Raw genomic sequence first — 21,958 nt, 5'->3', positions numbered from 1 at the left:
GTAAAACACGTTTGTTTAGATATTTATTAATTTGATTAAACATTTACAAATTCTTAAAAATATAACATTTATACCACTATGTTGAGTTACAAGTAGCGAGTTACATGTTGCTGCGTCTATCAATCAGTGTTTTTATTCCATGGAGGCAGCGTGTCTGTAAAATATCTGAAAAACAATCACTTTATTCCATTTGGAAAATCACCAGATTGTTCACCAATATACCTTTCACAATTTTAAGCGTATAATCTATGTTTTCAGAACTTTATTTTCGTTTTTATTTAATTAAAATATAACAAGCTGGTTGCGCTTGGCGTTTCACAAAAAAATGGCTTTTTTAACAGTAGGGATGGCAAATTACTTGCATGTACTTTTTGATGTACCTTTTCATGATGGTTGAAGTGACATTTACGAGTCTGTGGTAACGATGAGGTTGAAATGGAACTTTGAAATGCTGGCAGGGTCCGGACCACAGTGCTCTGTCGAACATATCCCATATATTGGCCACATTATAAGTAAAGTGCGAATGCATAATCGATACTGCTGCATGTTTATGGAATCGATAACACATTTATTTAGTCATCGACGACAAATCGTATCGAAACAAACACAGACATTCCGTTCGGAAAAACGTATAGTCTGTAGGACGCATTAAAAATCATTAGTACACCCGCGTGCTGCCGCTTCGTTGAAAAATTGTTAAAATATTGAATTACTGGAAAAATATAAAGTGTTATAATAACTAAAATATATTTAATAGTATTGTGTGTGGTTGCTTGAATATTTCTTATAAAAGAACATGAAGGTATTAGCAAAAGGCATTTGAGATGGCTTTGTAATTTTTTAAAATTTTTTCAATTCGTCTTTATTTTTTGATATTCCCTGTCAACATTTTTTGAATTTGACGGCGCTTCTGAGAATCCCCACCACGTCGAAAACAATCGTATACAACATCCAAAACTCGTCGGAAAAGCGTCGTCACTATTGGGAAGTTGTACCACGCCAAGTTACTACAAAAAAGTATCGCCTTTTTTAATAAATTTAGAACGATGCCAATAACAGCCCCTTCAAACTATCAGAAAAAGTGAATTGTAAGGTACAACTTCGTGTTTTGAAGTTGAAGTGTCTTTTTTAATTTGTATATGAATAAATTTTTGTTTTATTAAAATATACATTTTTAATTCCTCTTTTATTTTAAATAGTAATGCGCTTTACAGACTATCAGTTATTCCGGACGACAGTACTCGTGTCGAACATATCCCATATATTGTGCACATTATAAGTTAAGTCCGAAGGCATAATCGATACTGCTGCATGTTTATGGGATCGATAACAGATTTACCGATTATTTTGTCATCGCGACAAGTCGTATCGATCCGACACACTGTAAGATTCTTTACAAACACCGACATTCCGTCCGGAATAACTGATACTATGTAAAGCGCATAAGGTGGACGGCGCATAATTCGCCATTCGCGTATCGACAGTAATGCGCTTTACAGACTATCAGTTATTCCGGACGACAGTGCTCGTGTCGAACATATCCCATATATTTTGCACATTATAAGTTAAGTCCGAAGGCATAATCGATACTGCTGCATGTTTATGGGATCGATAACACATTTACTGATTATTTAGTCATCGCCGACAAGTCGTATCGATCCGACACACTGTAAGATTCCTTACAAACACCGACATTCCGTCCGGAATAACTGATAATCTGTAAAGCGCATAATGTGTGCACACACGAATCTTTTAGAAATTGGTGACAGTAATTAACTGGCAACACTGGTTCCATTTTCGATAACAAAATAGGATCAAATTCAATGCCGCTTTGCGGTCTAAATGTAAACAAACAAAATTTAGACAAACTTCTTCCAAATTATCCGTGTTCATTGAATTTATGGGATCATATTTAAGTGAATGTTTTTTACGTTGAATTCCTCTTGTTGTTCATTTCAATAAAGGACATAACGAATAGCGATGACGTCTTTAAAGAAACCCGGTATGATAATGTGATTTGTGAACATTTTATTTTTGCATTGAAAGTAAATGCACTAAATTTCTGCTAACTATGGAGGGAATGATTGAAAGCTTGCACTTGACAAAAAAGAATTATTAACGAAAGGAAAGAACTCACTAGCTGTCTTAATATAAAATCTAAAGGCCGGTATTAAGTTTGTGTTTCACAGATGAAACAAAATTTTTTATATTACACTATGCTCGAAATCTTGTTTTTGTGCCCTACACTATAGGATTGGGGGTATACTAACTTTGCATTCTGTTCGTAACACATGGAAATGTTGGTCTCAGGAGCTATTATAGGCTGTGGTGAAATTAAATTAGCATTACAAATGGGCATACCGGACCACTTTTAGGTATAACCCAAATATTTGACTTCTTCGACCGACCCCCATCGGAGAAATTGAACACCCCCCCCCCCCCCCGATTTGACTTCCGGATCCTGATCCCTGATACTGAAATTTGGTACGTGATGTTAGTATTTTTTTTCCAACGAACGTGAACAAATTGGTAATCTAATTCCTAGAGTTGACTTGCGGAGCCTCTTGGTGGCGTAAATTTCATCCGATCCGGTTGTTAATATACAGTTAGCAAAGAATAAAGTTTGGTGTACAACTGAGATATATTGTGAAACTATATTGAAAATATGAACTAAATATATATTTTTTACTTTTTTTACTTTAAATTAAAGCTTGAGATTAATTTAAGTTAAATTAAATATATATTTAATTCATATTTTTTATATTCTTCCGCAATTTATTTCAAATTGGTGTACAACTTTGTTTTTTGCTCACTGTATATACGCTCAAATTTCATGCAAACATTGATCCATATCGGTTGATAATTATGTATAGCCTCAATAAAAAACCGACCCCCAATATTAAATTTCTGGAAGAACAAATTTAATGCCATGCGGTTTAAATTTGGCATCCTAATTGCAATGCAAAAATTGTTCCATATCGGTTCATAATTGCAATTACTTTGTCATCATATGTTTTCCAACGAAAGTGCAAAAATTGGTCTGCATCATATAACCCGATACCTAGATTTGACTTCCGGAGCTTCTTGGTGGAGTATATTTCATCCGTTCCAGTTGAAATTTAGTACGTGATGTCAGTATATGCTCTCTAATATCATGTAAACGTTTATCCATATCGGTTGATAATTATATATAATGCCTATATAAACCGACCCCCTACCATATGTAGTAATTTTAAATTCTGAATCGAATTGTTAAACTTTATTATATTTTTGATTTCCTTTAAAATTGTTTTCTAGTATTAATCTTATTTCATGTACATATCGCATTTAAACAAACTGTGTAACATGTGAAAAATTTTATGTGAGACTGAAAATCGCGTCCTAATATAGCTGTGAACTTTTCATTTCATTTATTTGCTCAATTTTGTAATTTGAAGCCGTAAGGCTGATGCAACATATCTATACAAAACTTAAAATAATTATGGAAAATAATTGTGTTATATAAATTACAGACGAAGTTCTTCATTTTCCACATCATATGAGTATTGAAATATTTTACGACAACGCCATATGCTATTCGAAATGCAGCACTTACGATGAAAAAGTTATGAACCAAGGTTTCATTTGGCATCAGATTATTGTACATCATAATTCCAACATGGGTATGGGCATTGAGGGTCGAAATGAGATACTAAAAACCATTTATGAAGCCATTGAAGGTGAAGAATTATACCCTGTTGCCTATAGAGTGAGTACACATCTGTGAAGTTGACCGTGTGTTTAAATATAAAAAAAATTACAGCGCAGCCGCAAGGAAGACCGCTTTTTAGTACGCCAGTGTCCGCAGGCTTTAAATAAACTTTTTGCTCAAAATCTTCGAATTTTTACATCAAGCGGTGTACCTGTACAACTACAAGTCCAATTGAATGTTGCCGCATTTAATTATGGGCAAATATCTCCAATCAATCAAATAACAAAAACCTTAAATAAACTTTACGATCGCATGGGAAGCTTGGATGGAGAAGAGGGTATACTGAATTTGGCGCGTTTCGATCAGAACAGTGAACTTTTCGATATAATCGTTAATTTGGGAAATCGTAGTGTGTTTGCACGTATTTGCGAATTGATATTTCGCAATGATGAACGTTTTCGCACAATAAAAGGTATAATTTTGAGAGATAATGGAATAACGACGATGTCACCATTTAAACTGTTTGATGGTATCGAGTTCTCACAATTGGATTTGAGAGATAATAACGTATGTATATCACACATTTTTATTTATTTTGATTGTTTTAATTTTGTTGTGCCCCTCTAGATTCAGTCATACATACAACTAAGTCGAGATTTGGAGAAAATTAAAGCCACCGAGTTAAAGCTGTTGGGAAATCCTATAACGAAATCGCCACAATATCCCGAATGTCTGAGGCAAATATTAAAAAATTTTAAATTATTGGTAAGTTAATAATATTTTGTTTTAAGCAAAAGGTACTAAATTAAATATTTTATTTTAGGATGGTATACCCACAGAGAATCTATCGAAAGATTATAGGCCTCCTACCAATTCGAGTGTAAATGGTCAATCTGAGGGATATCGAATCGATTGGTCTAATAAAGCGGATCTTAAGAAATTTGAGAAAAGCAACGATTGGCATGCATTTATGGTAGGATGAAATTCTTCTTACTTATTATTGAAATTTCCGATGCAATAGGATAAAATCATGGTACAATTATGTGTAAGGTAGCCTCACTAGACCAAAAATAACAACAACAAGTATATACAGTAGTATGTTCGGCCGGACTGAATCTTAAATACCCACCACCATGAATCAAATACATAAAATAGTTTCCTTTGAAAACTCTTCGTCGGTGCAGGAATCTTGATAATATGTGTAGAATTTCAGGGGTTTGATGACAGATATTCTCCAAGCAGATCAATTCAACCAGTACACTTCCCGAAGATACATTTAAAGATTCTACCTATGAAGGCTAGATCAGATTCTGGATTTATAAGAAACAATTTTGTTTGAATTTTAGAGAAATCATAAACATATCGTGTAAATGATGAAAAAAGCCTTGATTTGAAATCTTAAATCTGTAGGTTTTTACCGCCATTATTTAAATGATAATACATCTAGAGTTCCAATTTCAGACAAATTAGGTAAAAACTACGACTTCTAGAAGCCCAAGAAGTAAAATCGGACGATCAGTCTATAAGGGGGCTATACCAAAACTTGGACCGATACCTCTAGATTTCTAATTCCTGGCAATTGAATAAAAACTACAGATTCTAGAATCCTAAGAAGTAAATTTGGGAGATCGGTATATATGGGGGCTACACCGAAACATGGACCGATACTCACAATTTTACCAAACAATTTATATATTTTCATTGTTTGGTAAAAATTTTGCGAAAATCCCGTTTTTGAGTAAAATCAAATTTACCATAAAATGTATAGAATTTGTCAGAAATAAAAGTTTTATACATCAAAATGAATTTGTTTATTAAAGCGTACGTAGTTCTAATGGAAAAAATAAAAAAATATGATTTTCTGTTAACCTTAGGTGTAATTTTTGTGAAATTTCCGTTTTATTTCAGTTTTTGGTCTATTTTCTTAAAAATTTTGCAAAAATTCCAAATATTAACGGATATTAGAGCTTTATATCTTAGAATAAAAGAAAATATTATAGCATTATAAAAATATATAAATTTTATAAGAGTTTTTAAGATTTTCTACATTCACATGCAGTTTTATTCGAAAAAGACCATTTTTGGGCAAACTCAAAAAAATTTTAAAAATTTCATTAAAAATCGAAATTTGAACGGAAATGAATGATTTCTATGTCAAACGATGTGATTTAATTTGTTATATTTTTTAGTGGAAAAAGAGTTTGGGGTTTTTGGATACATGACACAGTTTTTTTTTTTAATATTATTTTTTTTGGAAATTTTGGAAAATTATTTTTTTTTAAATCACTGCTTTATTTTTTTTTAATGTTATTCCATAATATAATGACAATTATTAGTAGAAATAAACAAAAAATGATTCGTTTAATTCTATCGACTATAACCGATTTTATTAACAATTTAGCGATTTTGGGTCTTAAGTCTTAAAATACCTCTAGATTTCAAATTTCAGGCAAATCGGAGAGTAAATACAGTTTCTAGAAGCCCAAGAAATAAGATCTGGAGATCGGTCTATATGGGGGCTGTACGAAAACATGGACCGATACGAACCATTTTCGACACACCTCTTTATGGTCCCGAAATACCTCTAGATTTACAATTTCAGTCAAATCGGGTTGTAAATACAGTTTCCAGATGCCCAAGAAGTAAAATCCAAAACATGGACCGATACACCCCATTTTCGACATACCAATTTTTGGTCCTAAAGTACCTCTAGATTTTCAATTTCAGGAAAATCGGATAAAAAATACAGTTTCTAGACGACCAAAAAGCATAATCCGGAAATCGGTCGATATGGGGGCTATACCAAAACATGGACCGATAGGCACTATTTTCGGCACACTTTTTGATAGTCCTAAAACACCTCTAGATTTTCAAATTTAGCAAATTGGATGAAAATAATGGTTTTTAAAAGCCCAAGACCCTAAATCGGGAGGTCGGTTTATATGGGGACTATATCAAAACTTGGACCGATATAGCCCATCTTCGAACTTGACCTGCAAACAAAACACGAACCTGTGCCAATTTCAGGACGATAGCGCCACTATTGAAGGCTGTAGCGTGATTACAACAGACAGACAGACGGACATGCTTATATCGTTTTAGAATTTCTCCCTGATCAAGAATATATATACTTTATATAGTCGGAAATCGATATTTAGATGTGTTAGAAACGGAATGACAAACATATTATACCCCCATCACAATTCTATGGTGGTGGGTATAAAAAATATAAAAACAGCTTATCACAATGTCAGTAAAAAGTAAATAAACAAGTACAAAAATATTTTTTTTGAATTCTGTATCACTCATGGGAAATGTTTATTAATGTTTATTAATGTTATGATTAAATACATTTTGAGTGAAAAATATTTAACTGTGTGCACGATTTTTGGCTATTTTCACAATTTACCCGCTTGTAACAAAGATAACAAAGCATTGCTTCCTTGTGTTTTAGATATTTCCGTATTATTTTTTTGAATTTAATTTTTATACCATGCGCCACACTGTGGAACAGGGTATTATAAGTTAGTGCATATGTTTGCAACACCCAGAAGGAGACGAGATGGTGTCTTTGGCAAAAATGCTCAGGGTGGGCTCCTGACTCGATGTAGCCATGTCCGTCTGTCCGTGAACACATTTTTGTAATCAAAGTCTAGGTCGCAGTTTTAGTCCAATCGACTTAAAATTTGGCACAAGTATGTGTTTTGGCTCAGAATAGAACCCTATTGATTTTGGAAGAAATCGGTTCAGATTTAGATATAGCTCCCATATATATATTTCGCCCGATATGGACTTATATGGCCCCAGAAGCCAGAGTTTTACCCTAATTTGCTTAAAATTTTGCACAAGAAGAACAATTAGTGTGCCAAATTTTATTGAAATCGGTTTAGATTTAGATATAGCTCCCATATATATCTTTCGCCCGATATGGACTAATATGGTCCCAGAAGCCAGAGTTTTACCCCAATTTGGTTGAAATTTTGCACTAGGAGTACAATTAGTAGTGTAGTCAAGTGTGCCAAATTTTATTGAAATCGGTTCAGATTTAGATATATCTCCCATTTATAGCTTTCGACCGATTTACACTCATATGACCACAGAGGCCAATTTTTAACTCCGATTTAGTTGAAATTTTGCACAGGGAGTAGAATTAGCATCGTAGCTATTCGTGCCAAATTTGATATAGCTCCCATATATATGTTTTTCTGATTTCGACAAAAATGGTCAAAATACCAACATTTTCCTTGTAAAATCGCCACTGCTTAGTCGAAAAGTTGTAAAAATGAATCTAATTTTCCTAAACTTCTAATACATATATATCGAGCGATAAATTATAAATAAACTTTTGCGTAGTTTTCTTAAAATTTCTTCAGATTTAAATGTTTCCCATATTTTTTATTAACATTGTGTTCCACCCTAGTGCATTAGCCGACTTAAATTTTGAGTTTATAGATTTTGTAGAAGTCTATCAAATTCTGTCCAGATCAAGTGATATTTAAGTGTATGTATTTGGGACAAACCTTTATATATAGCCCCCAACACATTTGACGGATGTGATATGGTATCGAAAATTTAGATCTACAAAGTGGCGCAGGGTATAATATAGTCGGCCCCGCCCGACTTTAGACTTTCCTTACTGGTTTAACTACAACAAAAGTCAAAATGCCAGCAAGATGTTCTGACGTTTTGATGAGCCCTTTAAAGTCACCTAATGAATTAAGGCTACCTTATAAATAATTATACCATGGATAAAATTAATAAATATTTAAATCATATATGCCCACAGAAATAAATGTATATTATTTTATTTTTGTCCAAAATCAAGATACCCGATCCGCACGCGACGTATACCAAAGAAGAAATTATGGATTATTTCTTTTTAACGGTTTCAACATCATTTAGCGAAATTTATCCCTGCTATTACAAGGTATGAATGATACCCTTCCTTATAAAATTGTTGATATATTTCATTGTTATTATTAGTACACGACAGGGGAACATCAATTTTTGGTGCGTCAATGCTTCGATCAAATAAAATATTTAGTCGAAAACTGTAATCTAGAAATTAAAATACCCCGTCTCGTTGCACCACCACCTCCCACCGAGTCCACAACAGATTTTACACCACAGGTAGTTATGGACTCCACCTTGGTTTATCACATATGTATGAATATCAGTCCCTTTAAAAAGGGTCAAATTGAGCCAATGGAGTGTATAGAGAAAGCCCTTAATCGTCGATTCAGTGCCATGGAACGTATGCTAAATTTGAACAATTTTCAAACAACTGAAGGTTATCCACTTTAATTTGTACTGGATGACAAATATGATATTTTTTATTGATGTTTTACAGGTTTGGAAAACATTTTCATCAATCTTAGCTCTCCAAAAATTTTATCGCGCGTATTAATACAAGCTTCGCGCAAATTTGTATCCAATTGCATTGAAATACGTTTAGCCCATAACAAAATAGTAAGCGCAAATTTTCCTAAGATTTTGGCTTTAATGGGAAATCTTAAAGCTATTGATTTGGGCAATAATTGGATACATTCATTAGAAGATGTGAAAGATCTCGCTGTTTTGGGTATAACATCATTAAGGCTAGATGGTAATCCTTTATGCAAAGAATTTTCATTTGCTGCTGAATATATCAAAGCTGTGAAGAAGTATTTTCCGGATTTAACTAAATTGGTAATACATTTATTCATAAACAAGAACAAGACATCAACTAAAAAATCATAAATCTAGGATGGAGTTGAGATTACTGCCAGGGACAATTTAACTTCGCCCAGAAATTTCTTATGTAATACTGGAGGTTATGATTTTGTTGAAGAATTTGTAACCAGATTTTTCAAGGCATTCGAGCATGACAGATCAGGACTAAAAGGTTTGTCATAGTCTTATTTTTATGTAAACAAACCAACAAAATTTAATTTCTTGATATTTCCAGAATTGTATAATGAAAACTCTATTCTATCTTTAAATTGTAATTATAATGTCGTCAAGTCAACTCCACACAATGTGAAACGTATTTCGAAATACACACAACATTCACGGAATTTTAAGGATAAGATTGAGGCCTCAGAATTACGTTCAAAAGCGTTTATTGGTTCAAAGGAAATAATGCGACTCTTTATGGATATGCCTCTCGTAACATATGACATGTTAAGTTTTACTACAGACTGCACAATATTTCGAGTAAGTAAGCCATTTGTTTTATCACAACTCAAAAGTAAGTAAAGAAAGCAGTAAACTTGGAATTTGTAGAGGTGTGCACGTGAGACACCCAAGATCATTATGCAAAATTTGAACCCACGTACACTCGTGACACACCAACTAAAAAACATTCTTGTAACAAACAAAAAGTAAAATGACATTACAGTGACTCACGACAATTATAATTACTAAATCCAGAAACTTCTCATGTGATTTAAGATAATTTCCATCCCTCACAAGTGATATATGGGATAAGTTTAAAATCTACAGAAATGAGTATAATGTTATTAAATTCATGGGCGGGATCATGGGCGGATCGTGAACTTAATTACGATGATGAGTTTTACAAAAATCGTGATTAAATTGTGAGCGTGTGTAAATTTGTGTGTCTCTGAAGCAGTGTTGCCAGGTGATTTTTGATTCTTCCCCCCAAATCTTAAGAAAAAAAACCCCTAAATTGGTCTAAGCTTTTTTCAAAAACCCCCAACAATTTTCAGAATATAAAAGTACAAAATGTGGTTCCAAAATTACGTGAAAAAAATCCTGTAGTGACACACTTTAAAAATAAATTTAACACAAATATATATCCCGAAAGAAGAGTTCTTTCCTGAGAAACGAAATTTTAGAAAAACTAAGTTTTCTTTTGATGCTAAATTTTTTTTCCTTTGAAGTAAATAAAAAATAAAATTTGCTATTTAAGAAAATACTTTAAAACAAAAGAGATTTTCGTTTGTTTAAAATATATATCCCGAAAGAAGAGTTCTTTCCTGAGAAACGAAATTTTAGAAAAACTAAGTTTTCTTTTGATGCTAAATTTTTTTTCCTTTGAAGTAAATAAAAAATAAAATTTGCTATTTAAGAAAATACTTTAAAACAAAAGAGATTTTCGTTTGTTTAAAATTTCATCCCTGAGGATTTTTTTTTTCTATGGATGTAATAATACAATATGTATATCAATTTAAAAAGCGGGCTTACTCTTAAGGCTGTTATGATGGCCAATATTCGATGGGAAAATTGCAAGGGTTGTAACGACACCAAGCAAATATGGCCCCATTTAAACTTAAACCGCACACTAGATATGCTAGTGTTCTCAAGGCGTCAGATAGCACTCCTAATATCTGCTATAACGGGTCGCTGCCTGATAGGCGAATTTGCAAAAACTATAGGTGCGAAGTATAATGACTATTGTATAAGCTGTCATGACCTCTTGTGTGAGTGTCCTGCTTTTTGTGTAAGGCGTAAGCGAATTTTAGGAGCATATAGCTTTAGATTACTGGCTGACCTGGAAAACGTTAACTTAAGCAGTTTGTTAATGTTTTTGGAGCAATCTGGTTGGTTCCACAAAAGTAAATAATAGAGAAGGTTCAGTGGTTAAGACTAGAAGTGCCCATATGTAATATGTACTTTTAGTTAAATGTGGTATCACAATGGACTGAATAGTCTAAGTGAGTCTGAAATTTAATCGGGCTGCCACTTTAACCTAACCTAACCTAACCTAATCTTAAAAAGCTTTCAGCTGCTGAGTTAAGATACGATTGTTTTTAATTTTGTCAAATATTAAAAATGCCCTTTCAACAGAAGAGTTTAAAAAAGATAACGAAAATAATGCTATTGGATACTTGTTTGTATTTAGGATCTTCTTGTTGACTTTCCGCATCTTTTTTCTCATAACTCATGCTAGAATTGTTCCGAATTTGCTTGAGTATTGCTCCACTTTATAAGGTCTGAAATAATTTTTTACCCCCAAAAATCCCCCCAAATAAATGTTACCCCTAAAAATCCCCCTAAACGTGAAAAAAACCCACCATTCAATAAATGAAATGAAATGAAAAAAAACCCCTAACCTGGCAACACTGCTCTGAAGGGTCGTGTAGGGCGAGTATGACCGTAAATATGTTCGTATATAGTTTTGAGAGAGATTCTCTAAAACTATCTCGTGCACACTTATTTAGGTGCACGCATTTGTTAAATACCTAACCTAATTTTTCCCCATAAAAATCTCCATAGAAAAAATAATAAAATTATTTTAATTTTTATAGATTTGATTCTGTAAAGAAACAAAAAAATAATCTCATGTTATCGAATTCGTAACATTTGTTCTTTGTTGCAAAAATTCCATTGCTTAGGCGTAGACAATTTGTTTGTTCCATTTTTTTGTTGACAATTTAACGATAGCGTAAACAATAATGGCGATAGTAAACAACCTTGCTTTTCTCCAGTAAATGCATTAAAATATTGTGATTCCTCATCCCCTGTCCATACTGCTGATTTAGTATATTGGTACAAATATCTTATCAGAATTACCATTTTAATTACCATTTGTTAATTAGTAGTTGTTTAATTGTCAAAAAAAAAAAAAAAAAAATAAATAAATATAGAAAAATGCGATTTTTTTTAAATATTTGAGGTAGCCTTATTGAAATGGTTCCAAACGATTCTTTTAGCAATCTTTAGTCCTTTGGCAGTGTTTACATGACGGTGGGACTCAACTATGTCCATGAATTTTATAGACAATTGACCTTCCAGTGCTTGGGGTATCTTTGACATTCGAATTACGGGAACGGAATCAACGAAAACAAAATTGCGAGGGACTGGCAAGGGTTTGACATAACCGATATTCACATTTTATTCGCCTTGCGTTTCCATCATTCTTTCCAAATTTCCATCATTCTTTCCAAATTTTCCCAAATTTGGCCCTTATTTATCAATCGATATGACTTCAAGTTGGCCAAATCTAGTTTTCTATAGCACTTACTATATGTGCAAAAAATCATCGAAATCGGTTAGATTTAGCTATAGCTCTCATATATATGTATCGCCCGATTCTCGAAAATTTAGTCTTAATAGCCTTATTTATTAACCGATCTTACTAAAATATAGCACACAGTTGTTGTTGTTGTAACAGTTTATTGTGATTTCATCCATTTTTATGTTATACGCTTTGGTACTTCAGCTTGTGGCCAGATCGAGGAACTCTGCGACTAAGGTGGGGTGCGTCCAGAGTGACCTGGCGGTAAGTCGGGTTGGTTTAGCTGGGCAAGAGAAAAGATGACGCGTGTCGTGTGGCCCTTGGTTGCAAATTGGACATACGTCAGCTACGGTGCTATCAATCACTGATAAATAGGAATTGTGGCGGCTGCACTTGCCTGATCTTAACTGGGCTAAAACTACCCTAATCTGCCGTGGGAGGTCTCTTTCCTCCGGTGCTATGGGCGGTGGACGGACTCCGAGAACAGGATTAACCTTGTAGCTTCTCACCGCTTCAGCTACAGTATCCTCATGAATCCTGTTCAAACCTGCCTGGTACGCTGCTTGATCTAGAGGTTCTCTTTTGTAGCGCTGGATCTCGCGCTCTAGATTATGTATATCAACCCTTACGTTCCTGGGTGGTGGTTGTGCATCCATGAGATGGTGGTTTGGATGATTACTGCGATAACAACCCAGGAGATGCTGCTTTGACAACATGTAGTTGTGTCTTCGCACAGGGATGATCTTTGTCTCCACATAAAGGTGGTCCAGGGGTGTGCTGCGGAGACACCCAGTCGCAGTTCTAAGGGCAGCGTTCTGACAGGTTTGTATGTTATTCCACTGCGTATCACTAGTCTGCGGTGTCCACACTGGCGTTGCATAGTTTACCACTGACCGGCCAATTGCCTTATAGGTAGCTAACAACCCAGGAGATACTGCTTTGACAACATGTAGTTGTGTCTTCGCACAGGGATGATCTTTGTCTCCACATAAAGGTGATCCAGGGGTGTGCTGCGGAGACACCCAGTCGCAGTTCTAAGGGCAGCGTTCTGACAGGTTTGTATGTTATTCCACTGCGTATCACTAGTCTGCGGTGTCCACACTGGCGCTGCATAGTTTACCACTGACCGGCCAATTGCCTTATAGGTAGCTAACTAGGTTTCTTTGTCCGCACCCCAAGTACTGCCGGCAAGTGACTTGAGGACCTTGTTTCTACCACGGAGCTTATTACAAATTGCAGTGGCATGGGCAGACGACCTGAAAAGGCTGTCGAATGTGACCCCAAGAATCTTGGGGTAATTTGTGGTCGGAATTATTTCGCCATCGACACTAATATTCAACTGCCTGCGCACTTCTGCCGTCCATGTAGTGAATAGTGTGGCTGAGGATTTGGTGGGGGATATCCTCAAGTTTCTCGCAGTGAAATAACTGGTAAGATTAGCTAAGTAGACATTTAAACGATCGCAGATGTCATCAACATTGGGCCCAGATGCCAAGATTGTACAGTCATTCGCATATGATACAATCTCGACGCCGTCAGGTGGGCGTGGAATCGAGGACAGGTAGAGGTTAAACAGTGCCGGAGATATCACCCCACCCTGGGGAACTCCCTGTTTAACTCTACGGGGTTTTGACTTTTTGTCCCTGAATTCCACGTACGACTGGCGTCCACACATATAATTCAGCATCCAACGTTTCACTCCTGCCGGTAGGGACTTATTCTCGATGTCCTCATATAATTTGGCATGGTTGACCGTATCGAATGCTTTCGATAGGTCAAGCGCCACGAGGACCGTCCTATGACACGGCCTGGGCTGATTAAGTCCCTTATTGATATGTGTCGAAATGGCATGTAAGGCTGTCGTCGTACTGTGTACCTTACGGAATCCATGTTGATGGCGGGTAGCTGGAAAATTCTCCACAAGGCTAGGGAGGAGTAGTGCCTCAAGTGTCTTGGCTACTGGCGAGAGAAGGGATATCGGTCTGTACGATTCACCTTTACTCGAATCTTTGCCTGGTTTCAGTAGTGGAATCACCCTTCCCATCTTCCAGACATCGGGTATAATGAGTGATTCTAAGGACAAATTGAGGAGTCTGGTCAGGTACTCAACTCCCAGTATTCCCAGATGCTTCAACATTAGCATTGAAATTCCGTCGGGGCCCAGCGCCTTGGATGGTTTCGCGCTGTTGATGACACTGGTAACTTCGGCTACAGTAAATTGTGGTGTGTCGTCGGCTCGGAGACCACGTATACGACGTGTGGCTCTCCTTTTCGCTCTATCACTCTCGGGATGCTCGACAAACTGTCGGTTGAAGTATTTGGCGCATCTCTTCGGATCAGTCACAGTTACGTCGCCAATGGTGACTGAAATCCCATCATCCCTTGTAGCGGGGTTCGAGAGGGCTCTAACTGTTGACCACAATTTACCAGTCCCTGTGCCTAAGTTACATTGCTTCAGGTGCTCTAACCAAGTGTTCCGCTTGTGCTCGTCGACTATCTTACTAATCTCTAGATTTAGTTCTCTGATTCTAGGATCAGCAGGATTAGCACGACGGCGTTCATCACGCTCGTCTGCGAGTCCCGCCGCTTCGGCTGGGAAGTTGGGCCTCACTTGGGCAATTCGACCAGCGGGTATGAAGCGAGCGGCTGCTGCGTTGATGATGTCCCGGAACGCCCTCTGGGCAACATAAACATGAGAGGGGGACGGGAGCTCACTGAAGCGGCGATCGGTGTAATCTCTGAAGCCTTCCCAGTTGGCTTTCTTTTGATTAATAAACGTCCGGCGTTCAGAGGTTATGAAATCGGAGGGTCGGTTGATGGTGAGAATTATGGGGAGGTGGTCCGATCCCAATGAAATAACGGGTTGCCAGGAGACGTCATTTATCAGACCAGGCGACGCTAAAGATAAATCTGGCGAACTGCTGCAGTCACCCATAATCCTCGTGGGGGCCTCTTCGTTCACCGTGCAAAATGTGGAGTCATCTATCTGCTCTGCCCAGCGTTGCCAGAATTGTTTCACCAAAAACCGCTAGATTTATCCAAAAAAACTAGCCAAAAAAAGCTAAAAAAATTAAAAAAATAGCTAGAAAAAAAGCTAAATTTTTTTTGTATCAAAAGTCACATTTTTGATTGAAATTTAACCAACTTTAAGGCTTTATTTCACTTAAAATGCATATTATTTTAGTTGTGTTAATTTTAATTCCATTTCTGTGAGACTGTAAGAAAATCTATGTCATATTAGCTCTATTTGCGTACTCGATACATTTTGGTTACTATCACAAATTTTTCGTCCTTCGTTCATATTTCCTAGTAAAAACATTTTTCCCAGTAAACTTGCAATTATCAGCTGGTTAATCATCAACAAGTCCAATGTGTGATATATTGCACAATGTCACATAGAACTGCATTAGAAAATATCAATATATTATATATTTTAACCGAATTAATCATAAATTCGTGAACGTGTACAATTCTCCTAATTTTTCCCAAGAGAATAAAACCCATTCTAACTGTCTTGCAAGTTTATATTGAATAACTTTTTTCGCAAACTTCCCATACAAACCTATTGTTGTCCAATTTTCGTAAATGTAAATCCATTTCATTAATAAATAGCAGATTTGTTTTGATCCTATCACTACGAATTTTTTTATTGCATTTTTTTGATGTTAAAAAAATAATACCACATTTAAAACTTTATTTCCCTTATTATTTCTATGTTCGGTTCCAAAGATTTTGTACACTAATGATTTTGGTATTGATTCTGAGTCAAATTTGAATTCATTCGTTTTTTTCACCTTTTTCTTCATGAGCTATCACAGCGCTTTAAAAACGTGCTAACGACAACTTAAATTTCCAAATTCAGACTCGACTTTAATAAGAATAAAATGTTGAAAAACCTCTTCTATTGAACGTTATTTGAACGCTATTTTAGTTTGTGGTCAAGATACAAAAAATCCACAAATTTAAAGACTATATCATTAATTTTAAGAAATTTTTAGATTTGACCCTAGTCTTCTTTCATGAAAAGATACCGATTTTTAAGTTGAATCACAACTACTCGTATAAGGACAAAACGACTTTATCGGCTTTTGGACAAGGAAAACAGTTTATATAAGAGAAATTCACAAATGCTATTATAACCAAAATTCGCGTTCGTATTTTAAGGACATGAAATCTCTGGTCTCACGACAATATTTTTTCAGTATACAAAGCAATTCACATCTACTATTTTAATTTAGTAATATCATAATAACTTTGAAATATTATAATAACATAAAAAGAATAAACGAGTCAAATGCTAATATTCCTAATAATTTACTGACATTTTATATAAGGAATTTGTAAGGTAATAGTAGATTTAAAGTTTACGATAACTTTTATGAATACGAGGAAAAAACTTTACAACAAGGTGTATTTGCTGCAAGGCTTAGATAAAATCGAAGTTTTATCCATATTGCAATAGGAACATCTCGAAAATAAAAAAAGCCAAAAATAGCTAAAAGGGTCATGAAAAAAAGCCAGAAAAAAAGCTAAAAGATAAATGCATTTTTTCCCCGCTAAACGTCTTCAAAAAAAGCCAAATCTAGCGGGAAAAAAGCTAAATTGGCAACGCTGGCTCTGCCAAAGCTATGCCTCTCTGGTCATTACCTAGGAGAGAATGCCAAAGTTCATGGTGGGCATTAAAGTCTCCTAGAACCAATCGGTTATGCCCGCACAACAGCCACTCAATGTTTGGGCTATAACCTGGAGCACAGCTACCAACCGGCGGTATATACTAGAGGCCTGCACAAATGTATTTGGCAGGCAAATACCAAATGGTGTTTACGGCCAAAGTCAAGACATGAGAGTATAAATGAGAGTACAAATAGTATTTGTAACCGAAGAAGCTCTGAGCAAATTAAACATAGTGTGTATTTATTTCAACAAATACTCGTACTTCCAATATTTGCCCTGATCCCGCAAACTCAAATACTCTCTTTGCAAAGGCAAAATGCATAAACACATTCATCGATGAATAAATAACACAAAACAACATCAAATACTCGGGACACGAAGCATAGCGACCGAGTATTCCTAGAGATTCATCTCTTTGCTTTGCTATGCTTTTGTGGTGCATTTGTTAGTCAGAGTTGCCAACTTGTAGGAAGAAAAAGTGGTATTTTTTGACTGTGTTTCGATCAATTACATTCATTTTTATACCCTAAATAGTGGTCAGGGTATAATAACAACAAAAAATGTGCCTACCAGAAATATTGATTTTAGACCCCATAAAATATATACCGATCGACTCTGAATCACCTCCTTTAATTAAATGTTATTAATCGAAATGCAAAGAAACTTAATTTAAAAATAACGAATGTTGGTTTATTAGTTATTTAAACATAAAGGTACCTATGTTATATATCAAAATTCAAATAACATAATATGGTTGTCTTTTCTATACTTATTGAAAATATTGCGATTTTGGAGTTTTATATTTACATGCAGCGGCAAAATAGGCGGTAACACTAATGGAGAGAATTCATATGTGAACCGTTATATTTTCATTGTTAGTTGCTGGTGCAATAGTCTGAAAATAGTCAGTTATTAGTAGTAATATTACCAGTTTAAACCAAAAAATATTTAGGAATTTGATTACCACCGCAATTACCATCAATCTCCCTGCTTTCAGCTATAAAAACATTTGTTTTATTGTGATATGGCATCCCTACTTGACATTATATTGCTCTCTTCTGCTTCTCAGTTTCTCCTTCTCTCACTTACTCACAACTCCAAACAAATGGTGGTGGATAAAACTTGCAAATACGCGAGATGTGTGTAAGTTTGCAAATGCTGAATATGTAAATAGTGTTTGGCGTGAGTTTTTGTATTTGTACACACAAGATAATAGTTCATGTGTAGGGAAAAATACAATGATTTGCGGGAACAAATGAGAGTAAACAATGACCCTCAATAGACAAAAATGTCTTGATATGTCTTATAAGACGTCTTGTGCAGGCCTTTAGTATATACACATTGTATAGCTCTATCTCGGCAGCCCCAGACTTAACTGCTACCCCCATACATTCCATATACGGGTCACTAGTGTCTAGCACAAGCGGGATAGGTCTATACTGCACGGAACGGTGTAATATGAAAGCCAGGCCACCACCTCCACTTCTCGTGCGATCCTTTCGAAGCACATTGTATCCATCACAATGGCGTAGGCTGCAGGTGGAATTCAGCTTTGTTTCCTGGATCGCCGCGACCCTTATCCTTTTCCGATTCATAAAGTCCACGATCTCGCTAATCTTACCCCGGAGCCCGTTGCAATTAAACGATGCACTATCCGGAACTGGAACAACAATATTGGGTGTGAGATGCTGCGGCGGAGTATATTGTTGTACGGGAGATGTCGGGGGAGTCGCATAGTCAGACGACCCGCTGCTGCTATCGCTGGCACAGCATCCTGCCACGTAGTCAGTATGACTATACTCCCGCAGTGATGTTAAGCCGGAGCAGTTCCGGAAGTGCACCCACTCCAAGCACCTGTTACACCTGACCGAAACCGAACGGTGGTGGATCAGGTTTCGGCAGACTGAACAATACCATGGTCCGGGGTTCTCCTCTATCCCGGCTCGGACCAACAGCAAACGGAGAAGGCTCCTCGGGATGCACCTTCTCCAACACAAAAAGACGGACGAAACAACACGTACACTGATGTGGCAGCCGCTGGCCAATGGATGGGATCCATCGGGTCGATCCGGTACACAGAACCCGCCGCCGTTGGATCACACAGTAATCTTCTGTGGTACCAACCAAACCTGCAAAATATCATCCAAATCGGTTCAGATTTAGATATAGCTCCCAAATATATGCAGCGCCCGATTCGCGAAAATTTAGTCTTACTAGCCTTATTTATTAACCGATCTTACTAAAATATAGCACACAGTAATCTTCTGTGGTGCCAACCAAACCTGCAAAATATCATCCAAATCGGTTCAGATTTAGATATAGCTCCCATATACATGCATGCTCCCATATATAGCAATGATACCCCACAAATGGTTATGTTTACTATTTAGGGTATGGTATAGTCGGCCCCGCCCGAATTTCTACTTTACTCACTTGTTTTTCAGTATTAGTATAATTGTTGAATATTCTATATACAACTAATTATCATTTTTTATATCAGGATGACATGGTTGTGATCACTGTAAATGGTGTTTATTTAGATCAGGCCCCCAGTATTGTGGAAACAGATATATTAATGGCTTTTACCAGGACATTTATACTGAAACCAATTAAACGAAAAGTGGTAAGATAGTAAATAAATAAGAAAGACTTATTAATACAATATTATTTATATAAACATATATTCGTTGTACGTATAGGGTTCATTGAAATGTGCTTCACTGTATAAAATTGCTAATGAACAACTTAATATATATAATCCTACCGCAACCCAAACGAAATTTGCCTTCAAATATTTTAAAAGCATGGAATCTTCAAAGAAGTTCGAATTAACCGTTGAGGATAAAGAAGCTCTGTTGGTTATGTTTCAGGAAACTACTATGCTTAAGTCTATCTGGTGTACAAGGTATCAATACTAAATAATTTTACTAACACACATAGCTAAATTATGTTTTCTGTCAATCAGATGTTTAGAAGAAGCAAAGTGGAACTTTTCGAAAGCCTTGGAAGTGTTTATTGCGCTGTGTGAAAAGAAGGAAATACCCGATGCAGCTTTCAAATGATTACATTCTTATTGTTTTTTCTTTTTTATGTGTCTATTTTTTATTTTATTAACACATACAAAGTATGTGTAGTTATTTCAATCTGTTGAAATAAATTGGAATCTGGATCATGCAAAGGATTATTGATAGATATTTTACTTGTTATTACAGCAACTTGCTTCGGGTTTAATGCAACTCTTACATGCATTTTTTTATTAATGCTTATGTTGTTACGTTATTGCAGCATATTTCTATATTTACAGGATGAGGCTGTACATCAGTATCACTAGGAAAACGAAAATATATGTTGTGGATTTTACATTACATATGTAAAGGTAATGTTTTTATTAAATCTTATATTTATACATTTGAAATTGGGTCAAAATGGATTCATTGGAAATATAATCTAAAAACTGTTTAATTGAGTAACATGACGTTGTACATGTTGATGAAAACTGAACCAAAAATAACCAAATTCCATTTGACCCGATCATCGGATTTAACAATTTGAATTTTGGACCAATTTGGGTCCAGTCGGCCCTAATTGCAATGGTGCTTGCAACCATTTCTCATCATTTGTAATGTTCCTATGCACTATTTTATAATACAGTGATGCATGTTCCAACACGATTTTATAGTATACTTTAAGGACCTGGAATGCTATACCGTGTGGTTCGTGGTAATGATGGAAACTTGCCAAAAGATTCCGCAATAAGCTAATACGATAATCACTTGTAGCCTATTTTAAGGATATATGAAATAATACAATACAACTCATAGATATATGGCATAGTATATAGTACATACTATGTTATGGCATATGGGAAGTAGAGGTGTGCACGTGACTCGAAATTGTCGTGACTCACGAAAATTTTCGTAACACACGCGTGAGTCGTGAGTCACGCTGGCGGCAACGGCGTGAATGTGCGTGAGCGTGATTAACCAACCAAATGTCGTGCGTGAGCGTGAGTCACGAAAATAATATCTTCGTGAGTGTGCGTGAGTACGAATTTCGGAAAAACACGCTCACGAAAATAATCCCGCTGACGAACGTAAAATGCTTACGATTTGAATTCATTTATAATTTTAGTGACATCCTAGGTGGTAAGATTTTTATAACGCAAACGATTTTAACCATACTCATATTTTCAGTCAGGTTCTAAAGGTAAATCACTCATAAAATTATTCGTGAGTCACGAAGTTTTTCGTGAGTCACGACATTTTTCGTGAGTCACGACATTTAAAAGATTTTCGTGCGTGAGTGTGCGTGAGTTCAAATTTGCTTTTCGTGAGCGTGAGTCCTACCAAAAAATATCGTGCGTGAGTGTGCGTGAATAAGATTTCTCCGTCGTGAGCGTGCACACCTCTAATGGGAAGTTTAAAGTCGGACTGGTGTTTTCAGATTAGGGGGTTTTCGCCCAAACTGGGGACTTCTTCACGTGGTTGGGGATATTTTTTTCACTTTGGGGATCTGGGGATTTGGCTGGGGATAAAGTCGTGATTTGGGGATATTTTCAATCACAATCACAGTATTAAATTTGTTGTAGAAAGTGTTAAAGCGACAAAATTGTTTAAACGAATAAAATTTCG

At 35.9% G+C, this 21,958-nt stretch overlaps 1 protein-coding gene across 1 annotated transcript; it reads left to right on the top strand.

The window, feature by feature from the left end:
- Positions 1 to 1,821: 1,821 nt before the first annotated feature.
- On the top strand, positions 1,822 to 20,505 carry nxf2 (nuclear RNA export factor 2). Its single transcript, XM_075305234.1, has 13 exons — positions 1,822 to 2,002; positions 3,513 to 3,748; positions 3,803 to 4,258; positions 4,319 to 4,456; positions 4,515 to 4,664; positions 8,517 to 8,618; positions 8,675 to 8,981; positions 9,042 to 9,379; positions 9,437 to 9,575; positions 9,639 to 9,886; positions 19,828 to 19,950; positions 20,027 to 20,232; positions 20,293 to 20,505. Exons 1-13 carry the CDS (start codon positions 1,981 to 1,983, stop codon positions 20,387 to 20,389), a joined length of 2,562 nt encoding a protein of 853 aa, XP_075161349.1. The 5' UTR covers positions 1,822 to 1,980; the 3' UTR covers positions 20,390 to 20,505.
- Positions 20,506 to 21,958: the final 1,453 nt, after the last annotated feature.

The sequence above is a fragment of the Haematobia irritans genome, chromosome 4 (genome assembly GCF_050003625.1).
Source record: "Haematobia irritans isolate KBUSLIRL chromosome 4, ASM5000362v1, whole genome shotgun sequence".
Taxonomy (NCBI): Eukaryota; Metazoa; Arthropoda; class Insecta; order Diptera; family Muscidae; genus Haematobia; species Haematobia irritans.
Note: the sequence above shows the minus strand (reverse complement) of the source record. Positions and strands in the feature narration are given on the sequence as shown.